Below are 20,394 nucleotides of genomic sequence, written 5' to 3'. Positions count from 1 at the left end.
GCGGCCGCGGTGGCCGGGATTCGATCCCGCGACCTCGTGCTCAGCAGCCCAACACCATAGCCACTGAGCAACCACGGCGGGTGTGTCACGGCGTTCCCACCACCGCCCACAGTGGGAAGAACGCTGATACACGCATCGAATGGCGCCGCTAACAGCTAGTGGAGTATAAGTAAGAAGCAGGACTTACGCGGGCTTCGATTTATTCTTAACAGATAAACGGAGGTTTCAACTCAACATAAATCCGCCTAGTACGTCCTTACCGGACAAGAAGTAATAGCAATGGATGCCTTAATGCTCATGTGAGAAGTGAGTAATGTTTCACCGCCGTACCCCGAGACGGAGAAAGCGAAAGCAGTCGAACCCAGCGCCATCTAGAGAGCAAAGTGTCGCGAAGTGCACTGTCACGACGTCAGGCCGAACTGATATAGCGAAAGCGCGAATTAACATGCATATTCACAGTCAAGATGCTCGTTTTGCTAACAATTGGAACTCCACATCAATAGGCAATTCAACATAGCTGCAGCATTCTTCTCGGTGCCTATCAACCTTTCAATAAAATCATGAGCCATTCCACACTGTGAAGCTGGTTGACCAGCAAAGCTGTTTAGCACACGACACGGAGACGAAACATAACTTGGAACAACGGTACGAACTCATTTATTGTCTCGATGGGTGGTCATCGTGACGAAAGGTACGCACACTCATATATTGTCTTGATCGGTGGTCATTACTTCACTCATTATTTCACGATGCACGTACGCCGCTAGGTGGTCGGTTGGGCCAGATCGGTGTGGCGTCGCAAGGGATATGCCTGCAACACGGAACGCGTAAACCGTTCCCTTTTCGGTACCGACACATCCACATTGAAATCACCGATAACGACAACAGGGGCAGTGCCACCGCAGGTAATTCACGCGAAGTGAGTAGCCATGACTATGAGTGATCGCATTTTTTTCTTGCTTACGGGTGTATGAGCCACTGCACACGGGGGTATGAGACATTGCTAAAGGGGGTGCACTGTAAAATAATTTACACCCCGAAAAGTTAAAAATGGTGCAAATGCGTCCATAACTCACACCCGTAGGGTGTCCGTTATATAGATAACACCGTAAGGGTGTGCGTTATAGACACATTTACACCCTTTCTTCACTTTTAAGGTTGTAAAGCATTTTACAGTGTGGTGGTGGTGATAAACTTTATTCAAAGGGGGAAGGGTAAAGAGGGACGTGGCTGAGGGTCTGAGCTCAAGTAAGGCCCTGGTACGGGGGTACGAGCCATTGATGATGACAAGTTTTCGACATGCCGTTCTGTGTGTTCTGTGTGTGTGTGTTCTGTGTATGCGTGAAGAGGAAGAATTTAAGCACTGTTCATTTCACTTTGCTGAGTTCTTGTAGCCTCTGCCTTACGAGGCTATGAGCCATTGCATTTTTTGCTTGCTTGCGGGAACATGAATGCTTACGGAGGTATGAGCCATTGACGATGACAGTTGTTCACGGAGAACAAAAATACACGGAACCCTAGCCATATACAGCTTCGCTGCAAAACGTTTTGTCTCCCGGCTTTCGCATCTATTTAAGTTACAGTGAGGCCTCGAAGGTTAAAGAAGTGCCTCTTTATGGAATGTAAGAACACGTACGTTAGCAGTAATGAATACCGGTTAATGTTTTTTCCCAAGAAGTAACAAGTACCGAGCGATACTGCTGAAAAAGCTCTTGACGCCAAGGCGTTTGAAAAGGAGCGGGAAAGTTATAGCACGTGGACACTCCAGAAACAACATTGTAGAGGACACAGCAACTGAATAACCCTAACAAAGTAAAAAGGGTGCTACTGTTTGAAAACGAAGATCGGGTACGCAAAAAATTAAGGCAGTGCGAACCTGTTTGTGTTTATACGTTGCAAGAGGTACGATGTTGAGCGCAGATACAGAGGAAGATTCAGCTTTGAACTCTCGATCCATTCCATTTCAACTTTCCACTGAAGGTGAGTTGCGTCCTATCCGTGAAGTCCCACTGCAGTAGATACTTTCAACTCTCAAACGGGGGGTGAAGCGGTGAAATGCAATGGGAACGTACAGGCGTGTCGGTAAACATCGAATGTATATTATCATCGTCCTCTTCGAAACTTGAGTATCGGCAGGTAGTGGGAGGTTTTCGTTGTCGCGAATTTGCAATACCGCAAAAAAAAAAAGATACAGCGTTATTTTTCTCCTCTGAAGGATTATTCAGAGAGGCGCCCAAGAAAAGAAAACGTTCTCCAGCTCGCAGGAACACTCGTCTTTATCGAAGCAACGCACTCCCCCAGGTTTGGCGCACACATGTTCCTCGGTTAATTTTTTTTCTTTTTTTCCCCCTGCAGCAACTCTCCACGTGAAGCGCCCAGCACCTCCTGGGTGTGAATACAGCCACCTGTTCCAGTAACTAACGGTTCTACAAACACGCTGTTTCCTTCCTTTGTGTCTTTCTTACTTGTATGTTAGCTTCCTTGCTTGCTTGTCTCTTTCTTCCTTCCTTTCTTTCTTTCTTTCTTTCTTTCTTTCTTTCTTTTCTTTTCTTTTCTTTTCTTTCTTTCTCTCTTTCTTTCTTCTTTCTTTCGCTCTTTTTCCATGGTTTTCTCCGCATCAACTGGATCATCTGTATAATCTAATTTTATCATCCTTTTACACAGGGGCAGCGGTGAGAACTGAATCTCGCGAGCGCTTACACGTCAGTTTAAGCTCAATCAAGTCGAAGGACACCGTAACTCTGCAGTATTCCATCAGCTGCAGAGCAGACAAAAGTGCACGCGAAATGTTCTTTCATTCAAACAAAGGCCGACGTAGCCTGCCTGTCATTTTAGGTGGTATTTATGCACTATGAAATGACGGCTCTTGCACCGCATGTGACGCGGTCGAAAACCACGGAACCCTTGTCAACTCCGCCGTGCAGTATAAGAAGCTATTGTTTAGCACTCAGAGCGGTCCCAACAAGCGCCGTCAGATCGGAGAGGCAAGACAGCTGCAATCCGACTCAGTGTACCTTCATGACGCTACAAAGGAACCCGTATACTTGTTTCTTCGAAAGGAATCGTAGTTATTTGTTCGTTAGTCGGTAATGGCAAATCGTCTTGCTTCACCAAATCCCGGCGGAAGCAACAGCGGTGGCCTAAGCTGGAGCTACGCACTAGTCTGGAGACATGCTACTCCAGATTTGCTCCTCCCGCGGACTCTAGAACCACACCCATAACTTGTTTCACTGAGCTCAAAGCGGCCGCCATTGTCTCCCGTGATCGTTGTGATAGTTGTTGTTGTCGCTGTGTATTCCCCATGTATTTCTTATTGCGTTCAGTTCAGTATTCCGTTTCGTGCATTATTCTATGTAAACTCGCATGTTCAGGAGTAGGTTGTATGTTGCTCTAAAATGCTTTGTTTTGTCTTCTTGTTCCCGTTAGGCAGAATTTAGTCCAGTGATTATACACACGTTTCGTAGGACCTACCATGGCTTAGGCCGCGCTGTGAACCACAAATCAATAACTATCCGGCAGAACCCATCTCACGATGACTGTAGTAGGTAATGCGTTCAGCATTGAATCAACATAGCGACACCACGTATTGCCACCGTCGAAACGAGTTATGTATGAGGCCTGTTCTGCAGCATGACTTCTCTTTTGCGCTCTCCTGGAACACCAAGCGCCGTCTAGCGGCGCCGCCGCAAAGCCTGCGCATGACTTCCGAAATGTACGGCGCGCTGATGCGTGCGAACGCTGAGAGAGAGATAGGACAGAGAGGAAAGGCAGGGAGGTCAACCAGACGAGCGTCCGGTTCGCTACCCTACACTGGGGGTGGGGGAAAGGGGAACAGAAAGGGGAAAGCGGCATACAGGGAATACTGTGTGTGCACGCAGCAAAGCGGCTTGAAATCAGTCAAGTCCACGAACGCTGAGAAACGCGTCATGCGGCAACCGGGCTCCTCTCTCGCGCTTCTTTCTGGACCCGCTTCGCCATCTAGTGGCAATGCTGAGAAGCCCGCGCGTGGCATCTGATCAATATAAGGGATATTTTAGTCATTACAAAGCGGCACACACCTACGGGAACATACCCAGTGACTCAAGTTGGCATCAAAGACGTTCATCGAAGGCCAGCACTGATCAAAGTGGCACATATACCCGGTGCTCCAAGTCGCCATCAAAAAAGATTCATTGAAGACCAGCGCAGACAGAGTGGCACATATACCCAGCGCTGCAAGTCGGTGTCAAAGATTTTCTTCGAAGAGCGGTGCCTGCCCAGTCCTGCATATATATACTGTGACTAATGTTGGCACTAAATACGGTTGGGAATAACGATTACTGCTTATTCGATTAACGATATATTGATTAAATGTGTCCCGCAAAACGATTAATCTTCATCGATGTCTACCTTAATCGACCCAATCGATTAGGCCTGTTCAATTAATCGTGTTCCGAGGATTTGACAGGAGTAGCGCGAAAATTGTGAAATCATACTAGAATGGCGGCGCACGAGCAGTGACGGTGAGGCTGTGGTAGAGAGACTGTCGGGCTGTTTTTCCGAGTCCCGTAGCGATGCCGAGCCGAGCGCTTCCCCTACCTTCCCCCACACCGCCGACACCACCACGCGGCCCGAAGCCGGAGGGTTGAAATGCCTTCGCAATTCAAGCCACACTACAGGAACCCAGTCTTTGATCATCGTGCCACTGCCAGTCCACTAAAGACGTGACACAGCATGCGCGCCGGTAGGGAGCATGCGCGCCGGTAGGGAGCATGCACTTGGCATAGCAATGCAGTCCGTGTCGATTCCAGCGAATCTGTAACGTCCGAGCTTCTCCATTCAAAGGTGTCAGTTTTACCCAAGCAGCACAGCCAATGAATGTTCCTTCGCTCTGTAGAAAAGATAATGAGGTTTACAATTCCAATCCAGTCATTTCTTTTCCCCTGTGCGAATTGCAATTTATTACCTATTTAAGTTGGGCTTCACATTTCACTTTTGACCTTTTTCTTATTTTTTATTTAATTGTACTCTACAGATTCCCTGGTGGCATGTTTCTTATTTAATAAAGGAATGAAGGAGGCTAGTTGGTGGACGTGGTGGACTTGTTCCTTTACATTTCCGTCTATGATTTCTTCCGTTAGTGTAACACTAAGCGCAATACAATCATGAATCCTATTTAATTCTGCGCTCAGTGCAATTTTATAACGTATATTGCGTATCTTTTCAAACGCCACTAGTGCCAACCATATTTAGTCTTTAATGAGTTAAAGATCATACTTTATCAAACGTTTATACTGTTGTGTTTCAAACCTGGTTCTACCTCTCAAACATTAAAGCAGGGTCCTACAAAAGTGGATAACTGTGTTTCGACATTCTTGAAAGTGTCCGGAAAATTTTGGATTAATCAATTAATCGATGAAGAACGTTGCATCGAAAGCGATTAATCGATTAAAGGCTAAAATTATTATTGATCAATCATTAATCGAACAAAGAGACTGACAATTCCTAGTTAGAAAGAGGTTCGCTGAAGAGCGGCACATGTAAAGACATTACCACATACTCAGCGGGCCAACTTAGTCCAACATTTGGTTTTGAATCCTGTTCCCTCAACACGGCAGTCCGATGCGCTATGCCCATTCGTCCGCGACTACCCTGTCACCCAGGTAGACGGGAAACGGTTAGCTACAAACACATATAGGTAGAAATATACATAGATAGCTAGATACTCGGGCCCCGGACATTGCACGAAGTACCCTAAGAATGCTAACGCATTAACGAGAAAGTGACTTCCACTTTAAAGTCGGCACCGCACTTTTATCCGGCGACCGGCGAGTATAATATACGGAAGGCGTGAAAGTCAGACGTCCGGGTCTCCACGACAATTTTGCGACTCAGTTTTAAGCAACTTATTAGTTATGCTTAGTCCAGACGTCTGCTAATTATTGGAGTACAATCCAATCATACCACGGTGAACAAGAAACAGAAGGAGATGGCGGAGCCGCCACGAACAGCTCATACCTTGCTCTTGTACTTCTCCGTGCCGAGACGGAATCGCACGTAGGGGTCGCTGAACCCGTTGTCATCCATGGCCAGCAGGTTGCGCCCTTCGACGAGCACCACGTTGATCACGCTGTCCCATAGCTGCACCTTCTGCTTCTTGCTAGCGCTCGCCGAGGACGCGTCACCGCCTCCGGAACCCAGCCGCAGGCTTTTGCTGAAGTACTGCGTGACAAGAAGACGTCGGTTCACGTCACTGATTAAGGAACACAATTCCTACAGGCGACAGAGAGCCTGCAGCAAGGGACTCATGCATTCTGAGCGACCGCGGTGTTAACCTGAGGCGATGGCTCTATGGCCGTTCTGCTGCTGCGGTGAAGGTTCGACTCCCCGGTTGCATTATAACGATCGCGTAATGCAGAGATGATGCCGCAACCCCAATTTGGGCAAGTCAACCATAAGGAAGGTCGAGTAGCAAAAATTCATCTGGAACCTTCGAAAACGGCGGCTCCCAGAGCAGATTGTGTCACACCTCACAAATCAATCAAGCGCGCACAGCGTTCTTGTCTAAGGCAAAGATGGTCATGTGAGCCACTGTGCATACGTAGATAGGAAGAGTCCGCGGCGCTCGCCGAGTTCGAGTTCCGGCGCTGCGCGCATTAGAGGGACGACGAAATCACCGCTCGGTTGTGGTGAGGGTACAACCTGCGTAAAATCCATGGGCATTTGCACATGCTGTACAACGCAAAGTGACGAAAGTGTCGCGTCAATTCAAACGCAAATAACCTTGAAAAACCTCCTTGCGAGATAACGTACGTAATATACTTCGTTCTAATGACAAAATGTGTCAAAGGGTACTCCAAAACACAACGAAGAGCGAGAGAGAGAGAGAGCGAAGATCGAAGCTAGCACGGAAGAAAAAAGGGTGTGAACGCTGTACGGCACCGCAGTTCAAAGAGCGCTATGATCGAAAAGCTTCGATACGTATATTGTACGATCAGCGTATATGCGGAATGAAGAACACTGATGGCAGTTTTAACAAGCGAAGTAACGACATGACAAACGAGACGACGAAGTAATTACGAAACAGTTCATGCAAGAAAACACGCATTAATTGTCATCTCCTAGAACACTACAGCTGTATGTTGCGGAAATGAACTACGACAGATATTAAAACGCCAAGCTTAAGTCAGTTCTCGGCCTACGGCAGGCTACAAAAAGTCCCGCAGCTGCAGTTCCCTAAAACATGGCAACGTTCCTATCTCCACTTTGCGGCGCGGTGCGTTTATATAAACACCATTTTAATGTCGGTTCAGTCGTAAGAGCGGTTTACGGAGAACCGGCTGGCACACAGCCGCATTTCCTATAAACACTTCCCTTGTCATTAAACATTACGCAAGGCGTTTACGCGTATCTCTGGCACAGTCAGGTGTTCAAGGCATGTGAAACGGCAGCGCACAATGCAAGGCACCGAGTGCCTCAAAATTGTCTGCATCGATTCGCGTATTCGAGACAACGGTGGGATCGTGGCTCAGAGTAGACAAACTGGAGAAATGTGACGAGCACCTGTCATCATTATCGGAGGTAACTTGGAGCAGGTGGAAGGTCTCAATGCGGCTTTTTGGCTCGTATAGTGCTACAGACGAGAGAGAAGAGATCTAGATTGAGATGGCAAAATGAGCATCTCTATTTCGCGTTCTTTCTTCTTTTTTTTTTTTAGCGCTCTCACGTCCACACATTTTAGCTATGTTGTCACTTCGAGAAATATATAGGCACCACAATACTACTGCTTCGAGGAGATATAACACTATCCCTTCATCAAGCTAATGCATAGGTTTTGATAGCGGCGCTAAGATACCGACAGCCGTAAGCAACGCGGGAGACCTGCCGGCGCGCTACGTCTGAAAGTCAGGTGTTAATCCGAACGTAACATACGTTGCTGCTGACATTGCGACAGGTTTGTGTAAAACACATTTTCTGCCTTGAAAACAAAAAATTACTCTTCTCATCTTATCTAGTCTTTCCTGCTCTCCCTGTACAGCGTAGCCAACCGGACATCTGTTCGGGTTCACCTCCCTGTCATTCACTTGGTTCGGCGTTGTGACAGCCAGTGTTCGCGGTCATCGAGTGAGATCCGCTCATGATTGTCAGTGCTTAGTTAGTTACAGTATTGCTTAGTTAGTTACAGTTACAGATTGTTAGTGCTTAGTTACAGTAAGCGAATGTTCACTGCAATTCACAAAGGCGATGATACGAAGCGCGTGACACAATGCCTGGTTAGGTAGTAAGCGAACGTTAACTGCAACTTATACGTCCTTCAAGCTAGAAAGATTACGCAAAAAAAGAGGTGAGGCGTGCAGACAGGACACAAGAGTAGAGAAGCGGACAACACGCCGTTCATGTTGTCCACTTCTCTACTCTTGTGTCCCGTCTGCACGCCTCACCTCTTTTTTGCGCAATGAATCCTTACCAATTAGCTCAGCTTTCTGTCGTTCTAATACAAACAATATTTCCCGTAATTGCCCACTACTTTGCTGTCGCTAGCAATGCTTCGCGTTTCGGACGAAAGTGCGACTTCTTTTTTCTCTGCTCCTAACAATCTCGCACACAGGCGACAAAGAATCAGCAAACAAACATGAACGATTGACTGGGCGGGAAAGCGAAAAGGAGAGTGACAGGGATACCCTTCAGGTTGCGTTGCGCACGACAACTCTTGTCTTTCATCTTTTCAAGAAACGTCTCGCGTCGCTGCGCGGTCCTGGCGGAGGCGCTCACTCTCTCTCTCTCTCTCTGTCTCTCTGTCTCTCTCTCTCTCGTCTCATTCCCACAGAGACAGCCTCACAGGCGCAGCAACTGCCACGTTTCCAATACGAGCCTGCAGCTTCCAACGGGCACAACAGACGCGCGATTCTAGAAGGGCACGCCAGCGTTCGACGCAGCCGCACTTGAGCGTTTTCGTTTCATATTTAGGTCCACTGCAGGGCAACAGATACACCTCCGATTATTCCGATGTTCGATAAAGCAAAACTCGCCCAATGCTTGGAAGTTTCTTACAATCTCATGGTTAAGCAAGATATTCCAACCTCTCTACTGCATTCGGCCTTTCCTGGCATTATATATGTTACTTAAATAGGCGAACGAATAATATGTCTTTCTGTGTCAAAATTTCTGCGCTAGCTTGCGGCCTGCCAAGCCCCCTTCCCCCTCCCCTCCCCAGTTCAATTACGTGCACACTTTCGATGAATCATTTCTGGCTATGCCTCTGGATAGGTCCACTCTCACTTGGGACAATGCTTGGATCATGGCCAGTCAGTGGCCTTTCAAGGGCAGCTTCTATTCCAGTGAAAGACGATTTCTTTTTTTCTTTCGTTTTTTTTCTTTTTTCATTCATGCAAACATTTGTTCAAAATATCACGGAGAATTTTGCGTTCGTCGTTGTTGTCTTTTGTTTTTCTTCCTCTCTAGTATGTTACAGTTTGCACCTTCAAAAGTATTATTATTGTTGTTGCTATTGTTATTGTTATTGTTGTTATGATTGTTGTTGTTGGTAGGATTGTTGTTGTTGTTATTATTATTATTGTTGTTATTATTGTTATTATTGTTGTTGTTATTGTTATTATTGTTGTTATTGTTATTGTTATTGCTGTTATTGTTATTGTTATTGCTGTTATTGTTATTGCTGTTATTGTTATTGTTATTGTTATTGTTGTTATTGTTATTGTTATTGTTATTGTTATTGTTGTTGTTGTTGTTGTTGTTGTTGTTGTTGTTGTTGTTGTTGTTGTTGTTGTTGTTGTTGTTGTTGTTGTTGTTGTTGTTGTTGTTCCATTCCTTCGCGCAAACTTACATTTTCTCTAATCGAAATGAAGTAGTCGGAGCAGTATCAGTGCGTTCAACGTCTTCAGTGGGACCTCGTGCCTACTTAGCCACGCACTTTAAAAAAAAAGCAAAGATAGAACGCAGCACGAGATTCATGGGCACTCGCCACGCTACGGGAATGCTTTACTAAAGACACGCACGACGAAAGCCCGGACAACAAGAGATGGGTGGTCGCGTGATCGGCGAGGTCTCCTCCTCCTCGAGCTGCAGGCCGAGAGATTTACGCCCTGCTGCTGCTGCTGCTGGCAGGCACTTTTCTCGAGACCCACACCTGCCAGCGGCAAGCAGCCTTGCTTCACAACGACCGTTACAGTTCGCGCCGACACGCAGCGCCTTCGGCTCGAGACTCGCTCGACCGCGTTCGGTTTTCCTTTCTTGCCACACAATGTATAGTGCTTATCGTAGACGAATTTCGTTTTAAAAAAAAAACTTATTGAAGGGAACTGCGCTAGTGAAACGCAGGAGCGGTAAGTATACGGCGGCGCTGTCAGCGTGGAAATCGCGTATATTATACGCGCATCTGCCTAATCTTTCGCTCTTCTGGATTCGACCAAATTTGAGACATGGCGAATCGATCGGTCGTTCAACGAGGTACTGCGTTATAACGACGCGACGATTCTCAATTCGCAAGTCGGCACCCTACATGGTGAACCGGGCGGACGGCACCATAGCCCAGCTTTATCATCCCGATCACTACGTCCCGTGACGATCACCTTACGTAATCTGCATTGTGAACAAGGAACCGGCGTAGGTTCGGAAACGTCAATCAAATTTTGAGTTGGAGAAATCCGCATTGTATTCTTTTTTTTTTTCGTGCAATGGTTACGCGTGTGTGCAGAGACTCAGAGCCTTGCTGTGTTTGGAAAATTAAGTGCTGATTGCTTTGAACTTTAGGCCGATAAATCGTAATAAATAGCTCAGCAAGAACGTCACAAGCCGCAAGCGTGTATATTACACAAATCCATGTACTCCGTGCCATTACCACGGCAGCTACGCGATCGCAGGTATTCTATGACAAGTACAGCGTTACGGGTAGACAGATGCAGATGCCTCATTAATTATCGGTATTACCTTACAGCACACTTTTTTTTTTTCGGTAACAAGCGATGTCAAGCTGCTTCCCAGTCGATAAAGCTGTGCGTGTGTGACACAAAGAACGGAAGCACTATAGGTACGCAACGCTGGCGTAAAATACGGAAGAGAAAAACGCACGCGATGTTGAATATAGGCGATCATAGTTGTTAAACAGGCCTACTCATTAATCAGCTGCTATATAAGATAATCCCACGTGTCACACACACAGCTCTCCTATCCGGTTAACTCGTATGAATCACATATGTGGTACCATGCAAAATATGTGTGGTCATGGCATGCTGTTGCATATGCGGGTCAGGCTGGCAGATCAGACATCGCTTCATTTGTGCACAGCTTCCAGTTTGGCTTTATTCCCTGCTCCATTTCCCAGCACGGGATCACCAACGGTTCTTAGTCCCCTCTTCCGCTGTTAATTCCACATGCTTAAATGACGTCTGCGCGTGTTCTGTGCTCTTGTCGCAACTCCTCCCAGATAAGTATTGATCATCGATCAGCTCAGGAAGGCCTCTCTCTCTCTCTCTCTCTCTCTCTCTCTCTCTCTCTCTCTCTCTCTCTCTCTCGAGGGTATTATGTATTATTCCCAGTTGCCTAACAGTTAAGGAGTTCCGACCTCGAGCATGACGTCTCACGCGCGCGACAGTATCGTCTGGACGTGCCAAATGCGCTAACACTCATGCGTTATACAATTTCCTAACACGTTAACAACAACAGGGCAAGTTTCACTGCAACGTGAAACTTGCCCTGCCGCACCGCTCGGTTCGCCTACCCAACGTAAACATTATGCGACGCTAGTAGGTGAGTGCTACTGAATGCATGAGTTTCGGCTTCCAGCACGCTATACGCTTGTCGGTAGACTGACCAAACACGCCTAACCATAACGTTGTATTCCACTACGCGGAGCCGGCAGAAAATATAAAACAAAACAACATAACGTGATCCGTCAACATTTAGTGTAAATAAAGAAAGGCGTCGTATGCAAAACACGAGCTGTTGGAGTAGAAAATATCCTACAGAATAAAGGGGGCAGGAGGGAATTCAATAAAAATTCAGGAGCCATTCCACTCTGCAAAAGTGGAAGACCAGCGAAGCTGTAGCAGTTAGCACGGGGTTAAACAAGGGTACATGTATTTATCTGTGATCACTTGGTAATGGTAGTGACGATATAGCTTTGTCATTACTTTGACATACACTGATTGGTTCGGTTACAAACTAAGACGGATTCTTGGCCAAATTTAAATGTACACACGACCACTGGTGAGTAGTTGAGTGACTTGGATTGGGGTGGCCCTTCAAAACAAACTCTTCCAGCACAAACTAAGTGAACTATTTCTTATCTGGTTTTGAAATGCCCACATTGAAATAGCCAATGTGGTGGCGTCACGGCTAACCCCCGCAAAGTGCGGGGTCACGAACTTCTCGATATCACACTTGGGTGTGCCTCGATATGTATACACAGTGTATATCCCAATTCCGTCTTTCGTTTGTACGGCACAGACATCCCCACAGTCGGTGGCATTGCTTTCTTGCGAATGAAGGGTGTATGACTCTATGTGCTGTCTACAAACAATTCCAGTATACCCATCGACTCGAAACAATGCACCTTTATTAGTTATTTCATTTATTATTATTTATTATTGTTATCATTAGGCGCGAAGGGCCAGACAATGAAATCTTCCTTACCTCAGTAAGGAAGCCTTCATTGCAGTGAGGCTACCTTATGTCACTCTGAAAGGTTCCTTACTGAGGCGCCCTCGGTGAAGGCTTCCTTGGTGCTTCCTTGGTACTTCCTCAGCATAAGAAGCCAAACAATGAAACCTTCCTTACCTCACTAAGGAAGCCTTCATTGGGGTGAGGCTACCTTATGTCACTCTGAAAGCTTCCTTACTGAGGGGCCCTCGGTGAAGGCTTCCTTGGTGCTTCCTCAGCATAAGGTAGCTCCAAAGCTACCTTGATGCGTCCTTACGCCGCTCCTGGCCCTGAACGAGCGCTTCACCTCATTGCTTAACCACATGGCATTCGCTTGCGCATGCGCACTGTCGCCCACCTGCGGAGAAGCGCGAGCACGGTACGTCTTGCCAGGCATGTTCGTTTCAGTCACGCGTGCGGCATGCAAGCATTGCTAGGCGTTGCTAGGCGTTGCAACACGCCGGCGTGCCAGCGTTGCTGGAGCACATCAAGTTTTGCACTGTAATGCGCAACTTTTTTTTTAACTTTAGTAAACGAAACTAGAAGAAAGCGTCCACGCTTCTCTATATTAGCGATTCAATTTAAAGATTGTGCGACGATACAACATTTTTAAATAGAATAATGGTGTTCGCGGAAAGATTTGAAGAGATAATCTCGAACCCAGGCACGCGGCAACCGCTCCTTAGGTGAGCACGGGTGAAGGGAGCTTTCAGAGTATGCTTGCTTCCTCCATCGGTCCTTCGCTGTAAGGAGGCCTCACGTAAGGTTAGGAAGCGCTCGAAGGAAAGGAACTAGGGGTGTGCGAATATTCGGAATTTCGAATACGAATCGAATATTTTCCATATTCGAAGCGTATTCCATTCGAGAAATGCATGTTCGGAAATTCACGAATATCCGAGGACGGCCGAATAACGGTGGAAACGGCGAATATTCGGATAGACTGCGAATAATTGAGCAATTAACCAATTGTATGCTTGCTCCGCATTCTCCTAAGAACATGTTTATTAACTGAGAACTTCGCATGATCCGCTCATTATCTGTATGCTCTGTTTCAGTCTATCTGCTTCAGACATTTGAGACATGATCAGTTTCGGTTTCTTTTTCACCAAGCTTTATAATTCCAATTATTTTGGAATGCTCCATTGCCTTGAAGGTTGCAAAGGCAACTCAGGGTTGCCTTTGCAACCCTGAGTTACCATTATCTGTATGCTCTGTTTCAGTCTATCTGCTTCAGGCATTTGAGACTTGATCAGTTTCGGTTTCTTTTTCACCAAGCTTTATAATTCCAATTATTTTTGGAATGCCCCACTGCCTTGAAGGTTGCAAAGGCAACTCAGGGTTTGCTAACATTGATTCAAAATGTATCAAGGCTCTTTGTGCGGAGTGGAAATTTGATGAAGTGGCCAGCCTAGGCATGTTTCTTGATCCGCGCTTTATGGCCACAGTTCATCAGGCATCTGTTCAGATGATCTGGCTGAAAAACCTTGGGACAAGGGAGCTCCAGGAAGCCGTCGTGGAACACCGTGGGGACACCGCCGTGCCATCGTCGACTTCGTGTCCACTGGTGGCATCGAGTGTATGGAATGCTTTTGACGATCTAGTGATGAACAAAGAGAAGACACATTTGGCATCTGCCCCTGAGGGGGAAGTTACAGACTACGCGCAAAAGCCTCTTCTGGAAAGGGGCATGAATACTTGTGAGTGGTGGCAGTCCATTGGCCGCTTCATGTACCCGCTTTTAAGTGCACTCGCCCGGAAGTACTTGGCGATCCCTGCCACTTCAGTTCCTAGTGAAAGAGTCTTTTCTACCGGTAGAAATGTGACAGTGCATAGAGAGCGTTTACTTTCTGGCCATATTGAGCAGTTAATTTTCCTTCACTACAATCTGTAACAAGCGTTTTACCTGACTGAGGGCATTACCTGAGTCCATTATCTATAATTGAGTACCTCTTTAATTTGAAGCAACCTTGTAAAATGCAATCTTATTTTTAAAAGGGTAATAAAGCTATTGTTAGCTCTCTTGCAATTTTTTAATACTACACATGTATTCGATATTCGATTCGATATTCGAAGAGAGTTCTTCGCCTTATTCGTATTCGATTCGTAATCGAAACTTTCAATATTCGCACACACCTAAAAGGAACATTTTATTGTTTGGACCAAGCTACCTTCATGCGTCCTTACGCCGCTCCTGGCCCTGAACGAGCGCTTCGCCTCACTGCTTAACCACGTGACGTTTGCTTGCGCGTGCGTGCTGTCGCCCACCTTCGGAGAAGCGCGAGCACGGTACGTTTTGCCAGGCACGTTCGTTTCAGTCACGCGTGCGGCATGGAAGCGTTGCTAGGCGTTGCACGACGCCGGCGTACCAGCGTTGCTGGATCACATCAAGTTTTGCACCGTAATACGCTACTTCTTTAGGGTTAATAAACAAAACTAGAAAAAAGCGTCCACGCTTCTCTATATTAGCTCATCAACTTAAAGATTGTGTGACGATACAACCTTTTTTATTGAATAGTGGTGTTCTGGTGTTCGCCTAAAGCTTTTAAGAGATAATCTCGAACCCAGGCATGGCGGCAACCGCTCCTTACGTGAGGACGGGTGAAGGGAGCTTTCAGAGTATGCTTGCTTCCTCCATCGATCCTTCGCTGTAAGGAGGCCTCACGTAAGGTTAGGAAGCGCTTGAAGGAAAGGAACGTTTCATTGTTTGGGCCGAAGTGTTTGAAGCCTGCTTCACCTCTGCCGTGGGTCGGCCTCGTATGCACTAACTCCGGCATCGGCCCACACTCATCTTTTGTAATGTTGATGCACAAACACGAAAAATACATAGAACCCTAACCATATACATCTCGTTACGGCTCGAGGTGGCGTTTGGGCCGGGAATCTTCCTTGCCTCATTGATGAGTGCGTCGGTAGTATGAACGAAGGAAAAAAGTTTTTTACATCATTTACACTGGCTCCAGATACGGAATCCTACTCTATGTAAGAGCATATTAAACGTCTCAGTTTATTTATATCAGGACATGTCAGCACCCTCCCTCACTGCACCAAAGGTCTCTGTTTTTAATCACGTCGTCTTCCCTGGGAAACTAGATTAGAGAATCGGATGACCATCTCGCCCATGACGTCGCATCCTTCTGCTGAACTCCGATAAGTGCGTATCGTCTGCGGGCGAACAGGACTCAAAGGATGTCGATTTTTTTTTTTTTTTTGTAACCGAATGGTTGCGCCAACTGTCACTAAGCGGCGTGCTTCACCTTATTGTGTTGTAGCAGTGACAGATGACATCACCACTCCGCTGCAGTGGCATTGCGAACTCGCTGCGTGTGACCATACGCTGGGCCTTCATCCTTCAACATCGAGAATGCCTGCATCATCTGACCATTGGCGTGTGTATTCCGTCTGCGAGTGTTACCCACCTCTGCCGCTCTCAGTGACCGCATTTCAGCTATAGCCACTCAACTAGCTTTTGATTACATCATAGACCAGAAAGCTCAGTCGTGGGCAATCTTTACCGACTCAAGAGCGGCCCTGCAGTCCACGCACGCAGCCACACGCACGCAGCAACAACTCGTCATGGACATCGGACGCCGACGCACCAAAGCCTGAGAACTGCATCACAGCGTGGTGCTGCGCACTGTAAAAATATTTACACCCTTTAGGGTGTTCTCTTGTCGCACTGGTGACACCCTTACCGTTAGGGCCTTACAAAAAGTTATAGAGGAAGACAACGGAGCTCTAACTAGATGCGCGATGACAAATGACGCAGTTGAAAACTATGCAATCAATATGGCAGCCTCGGGCACACAGAAATATCCGACAAGAGAGTTTCATATCTCTCCCTGTGAATGTCTCTTGTCGGATATTTCTGTGCGTGTGCGTGCGAGCGCGCGCGCGCACGTGTGCGCGTGTGTATTCGCTAACAGTATAGTTTTCCAACATGCACAATATGTTGGCGCCATTTTCCCCTGGTGGTTGTTGTCTTCAGTTTCATGAAACATGGGAGCGGGGTGCATATGCTCTTTGTTTGTTTTTCTTTTCTTTCGTCCGCCAATTTTTTTGTACCAAATCATGCATCGCCCAGTTTCCCACCCTACCAATATCCCAACCAGGGATTGTAGCATTCAAAAATAAAAAAATAATAAAATAAGTTCTCCCTCCACATCCACGCGCCCTCCAACAGGCCCGGACATTCCTTGAGAGCGTGCTTCTGTAAATACGCATTAGCGGCCAAGTTCACGGTCTCTAATAGCCATTGCATCCCACCACCCGCCTGTCCGTTCGTTCAAATGGCCAGTACCAAGAATTAATGATCGTTTTCAAAGCGAGAAATAAAATTACTATGCGAGCAAGCACAGCATTCTTGCTGATTTCGATGTTTAATCATTTCGAGAAACACGACGCGCTTAAGTTCTCGTCAGACGTATTAACAGTCGGGCGAAGGGCCAAACGCTCTTTTAAGTGAGCCTTCCTCGACGACCGTGAGAAAAAGAGGGACCAGGCACGGTTCGGAGTCCTGTGCCGGGATACGAATAGCGTGGAGGCATTTCCAGGCAACGGCAGAGTAGTCAACCGCCTAAACGACGGGGGCCGCTTGTATAAACGCATTAGCGTCAGGAACACCTGCGCCTCAATTAGCAATGCGTCCGTCCGGCGCATCCCGGCCACGGCTACCTCTATCTCGCTCAACCTCCTGTCATGCGTGCGTGCGCGCCTACTCTGCACGCATGCACTGGGGTTCCACCGTGGAGGGAGGTGTGTGTGTGTGTGTGTGGAAGGGGGGGGGGAGGGGGGGTAAAGACAGAAAGTCTGTCAAGTACGTAGGGGCACCGGCCCCGGATATGCTGCATGTACCGTACGAGACGGAGCATGGAAGAGTCACGAACCGCAATAATGAGCGCAGGCTACAGGGCTGCGCGGAATGTTCTTTTGATAAAAGGAAGCCCTGGTAAATAGAGCACGCCGCGCGCGCTACATCGATTCGTTGCACTGCCCAACGGACGTCCGGTGCTGTGCTGTATCACGCACCTTTTTCTGGCCGCAAAACTTCGTATCTACTGTACCGATCTGACTCGCAGCAACGATGTGTACCGGGTGCTTCAGCGAACACTTTTGAAACTTTTTTTTCAATATATTGCCTGCGGCAGATAGCGCGATTCTAGTCCATTAGCTGGTCTACTCAAAGAAGCGGTCATTACTTGCACAATATGTTCAAATGCCAAAAGGAAACTCACTAATTAAGTTTTTATCTAATTACCTTATGGTAAATGGATTACAATTTTGAAATTCTAGCCGGCAGTTCGCAAGGAGAATCCACTTGCATTGGGGTTCCAGTTACTTTCATGCTTCAATGCCCAAAACGACTTTTTTTTTAAAGAAAGTAAGCGGCACTTAAGTTCATTTTAACCGCAAGTTTGACGGCGCATATCTCGATCGTAAATGGTGTCACTCACACAATTCTTTTCAAGTGGATATGACTTGCAGTCTACGTCACCCGCCAGAATTTTAAAATTGCATTATTTGTCACAAGGTAATTAGTTAAGAAACATAATTTGTTGATCTTTTGTTAATTAGTCATTATGTACTTCAATTATTTTAAATGCAATATCCGCCTGTTCAAGTAGACCAGCTCATGAAATGGAATTGTCTTATCTGCAGCCACGGGCAATTTTTAAAAATGTTTGAAAGCGTTCACTGAAACACCCTGTATAACAACCACACCCCAGTCTGGAGCAAAAGTTCTATGGTGCGGTTTCCCATCACAGTTTTCTACAAAAATTACTGTAACTTTAAGAGAAAATAATAACGCTGCAGTCATTCAGTGACCATGGGAATGATGGGTAGTACATAGATCCGTATAATCTTCGATATTGTGGTCTGCTTGTGGCCTTAGTTATTAAATGCTTCATCTTTGTACATGTCCAAGAAATCACGCGTTTCTACACGAATAAAGGCAGTGAGCGTCTGCGCACGTACATAATAATTGCGAAGTGTTGCACTTGTAGTGCAATTTTTTGTTGAAGATACGAACAATTTTACTTAGTCACAAAGCCACCTGAACGGAAAAGGACGAAGCTTAAAGCCGATTCATGTAACACCCATGATTCCCTTGCTGGCTCAACGACCATACTTGCAGCCCTCGTAGGCAGTAGCGGTAAACGCACGGGTCCGTTTCGCCCAAAATCTCAGCTGGAGCACTGGTAATGCCCGCGGAATTTATTCTCATCCTCTTCAAGACGTCTCCAATTACATCAGCGACGACAACATATCTCGCAGCTATCCGTTTTTTGACTAACGAATCATCCCAGTCGTGGTCGACCACTTGTGGCGCGAAGGCAGCTCAGCTCTCCAGTGTCTGCTGTCCCAGTTCAACCAAGTGCAGCTAGTCGCAGACGTCCGACTACTTCACAATGACGCAATCGACAAGGGACACGGCATCGTCTATCAGTGCATACCGCGTCGCTGCGGGATTTCTGGTAACGACAGTGCGGATGATGATGCTTGATCGATCCACGACAGTGTCTCTACGGCGCATCGCCATAGAGATCTCTGAGGGCACGGTTGATATCGCGCTTCGTGTTGCTGTTGTTTTTGTCACAAGTGAGGGGAGAGAACAAGGAAGCACTCCTTGCTCTCGACAATGCACATAACTGCCTCGCTCATTCCTGGTGGACACGCGAGCTGTTCAGCGGCACTATCGGTTTACTCGCCAAGAACTAATTAACTGAAACCAATGATCCCCGTAAAGTTGCAAAAAATTTTGAAACTCGGTACCAGTTTCGAGATAAACGAGCTGAAACTTAAGGCACAATTAAATGTTGTACCCCGTATATGCTTTAACGAAAGGCCCATTTAAAGCGTTCGGGGAAAAAAATTTTGCCAGAACAGCATTGGCTCATCCCGTCGCACACGACGGGAGCGGATATCTCGAAGCTAGTGCAAGCCTCAGAACTCCTTCGAAATAGATTAACCCTGCAATCTCGTCGGATCGAATTAATAAATTGTAAATGCGCCCTAAGGTGGGTAATTTGAAAAAAAAAATCTCATATGTGCGTAGTGGTTGGTACACTTAGCATTCAGCAAGTCAGACCATAGAATGGCATGCCTTTTTTTGCATGGCAAAGTAACCGGACAGCAGCCTGGTTGCCGGTGAACAATTATCAGGTTATATTACAAGTATAGCCGCCTCGAGGCTGTAGCAGCTGCTTATAAACACATATGTGGGCGAGTGCGATGGCTGATAAGCCCGGCAGAAAAAAGCCGCACGTGGTGCTATCACACTTGAAGTAGGTAAAGGCAAGGCGCAGAAGACCAGGACTTAGGAAGAAGAACACAAACGACAAGACGGGCGCCCATTTTGTCGTTTGTGTTCTTCTTCCTAAGTCCTGGTCTTCTGCGCCTTGCCTTTACCTACTTCAAGCATGAACCAACTAGCCCAAGCAAGAGCTTTACTTGTGCTATCACAGTTCGTCACTGATATGCCACAAGGTGAAACTTTGTTCGCGAGTCGATTGTGCATTCCCATTTCTCGTGCGAGTCACATGCACCTCTTCGAGTAATTATTCCAGCTCAAGGAGTGGAATTGCGCCATCTGCAGCTGCAGATTTGAATGACGGGATTCTGCGCAAGTTGGCAGGGGATTCGTAGCACGAGAAGGCGGGCGTACAAAACACTGACACGACAGGAAGTGTTGTCCTTTTCGTTCCTCTTGTTCTGCACTACGTCTGCCTTTTCATGCCATGGCCGTTCACATTAAACGGG

At 46.8% G+C, this 20,394-nt stretch overlaps 1 protein-coding gene across 3 annotated transcripts in view; it reads right to left on the bottom strand.

The window, feature by feature from the left end:
- LOC139054676 (multiple C2 and transmembrane domain-containing protein 1-like) overlaps window positions 1-20,394 on the bottom strand; it is a 270,471-nt gene that overhangs the window by 31,553 nt on the left and 218,524 nt on the right. For all 3 annotated transcript variants that reach the window (XM_070532088.1, XM_070532089.1, XM_070532087.1), the window contains exon 7: window positions 5,998-6,201. In XM_070532088.1, coding sequence (XP_070388189.1) covers window positions 5,998-6,201 — 204 coding nt within the window. The remainder of the gene's footprint in view (window positions 1-5,997; window positions 6,202-20,394) is intronic.

Source organism: Dermacentor albipictus, chromosome 1 (assembly GCF_038994185.2).
Source record: "Dermacentor albipictus isolate Rhodes 1998 colony chromosome 1, USDA_Dalb.pri_finalv2, whole genome shotgun sequence".
Classification (NCBI taxonomy): Eukaryota; Metazoa; Arthropoda; class Arachnida; order Ixodida; family Ixodidae; genus Dermacentor; species Dermacentor albipictus.
This window is presented reverse-complemented; position numbering and strand designations above follow the sequence as displayed.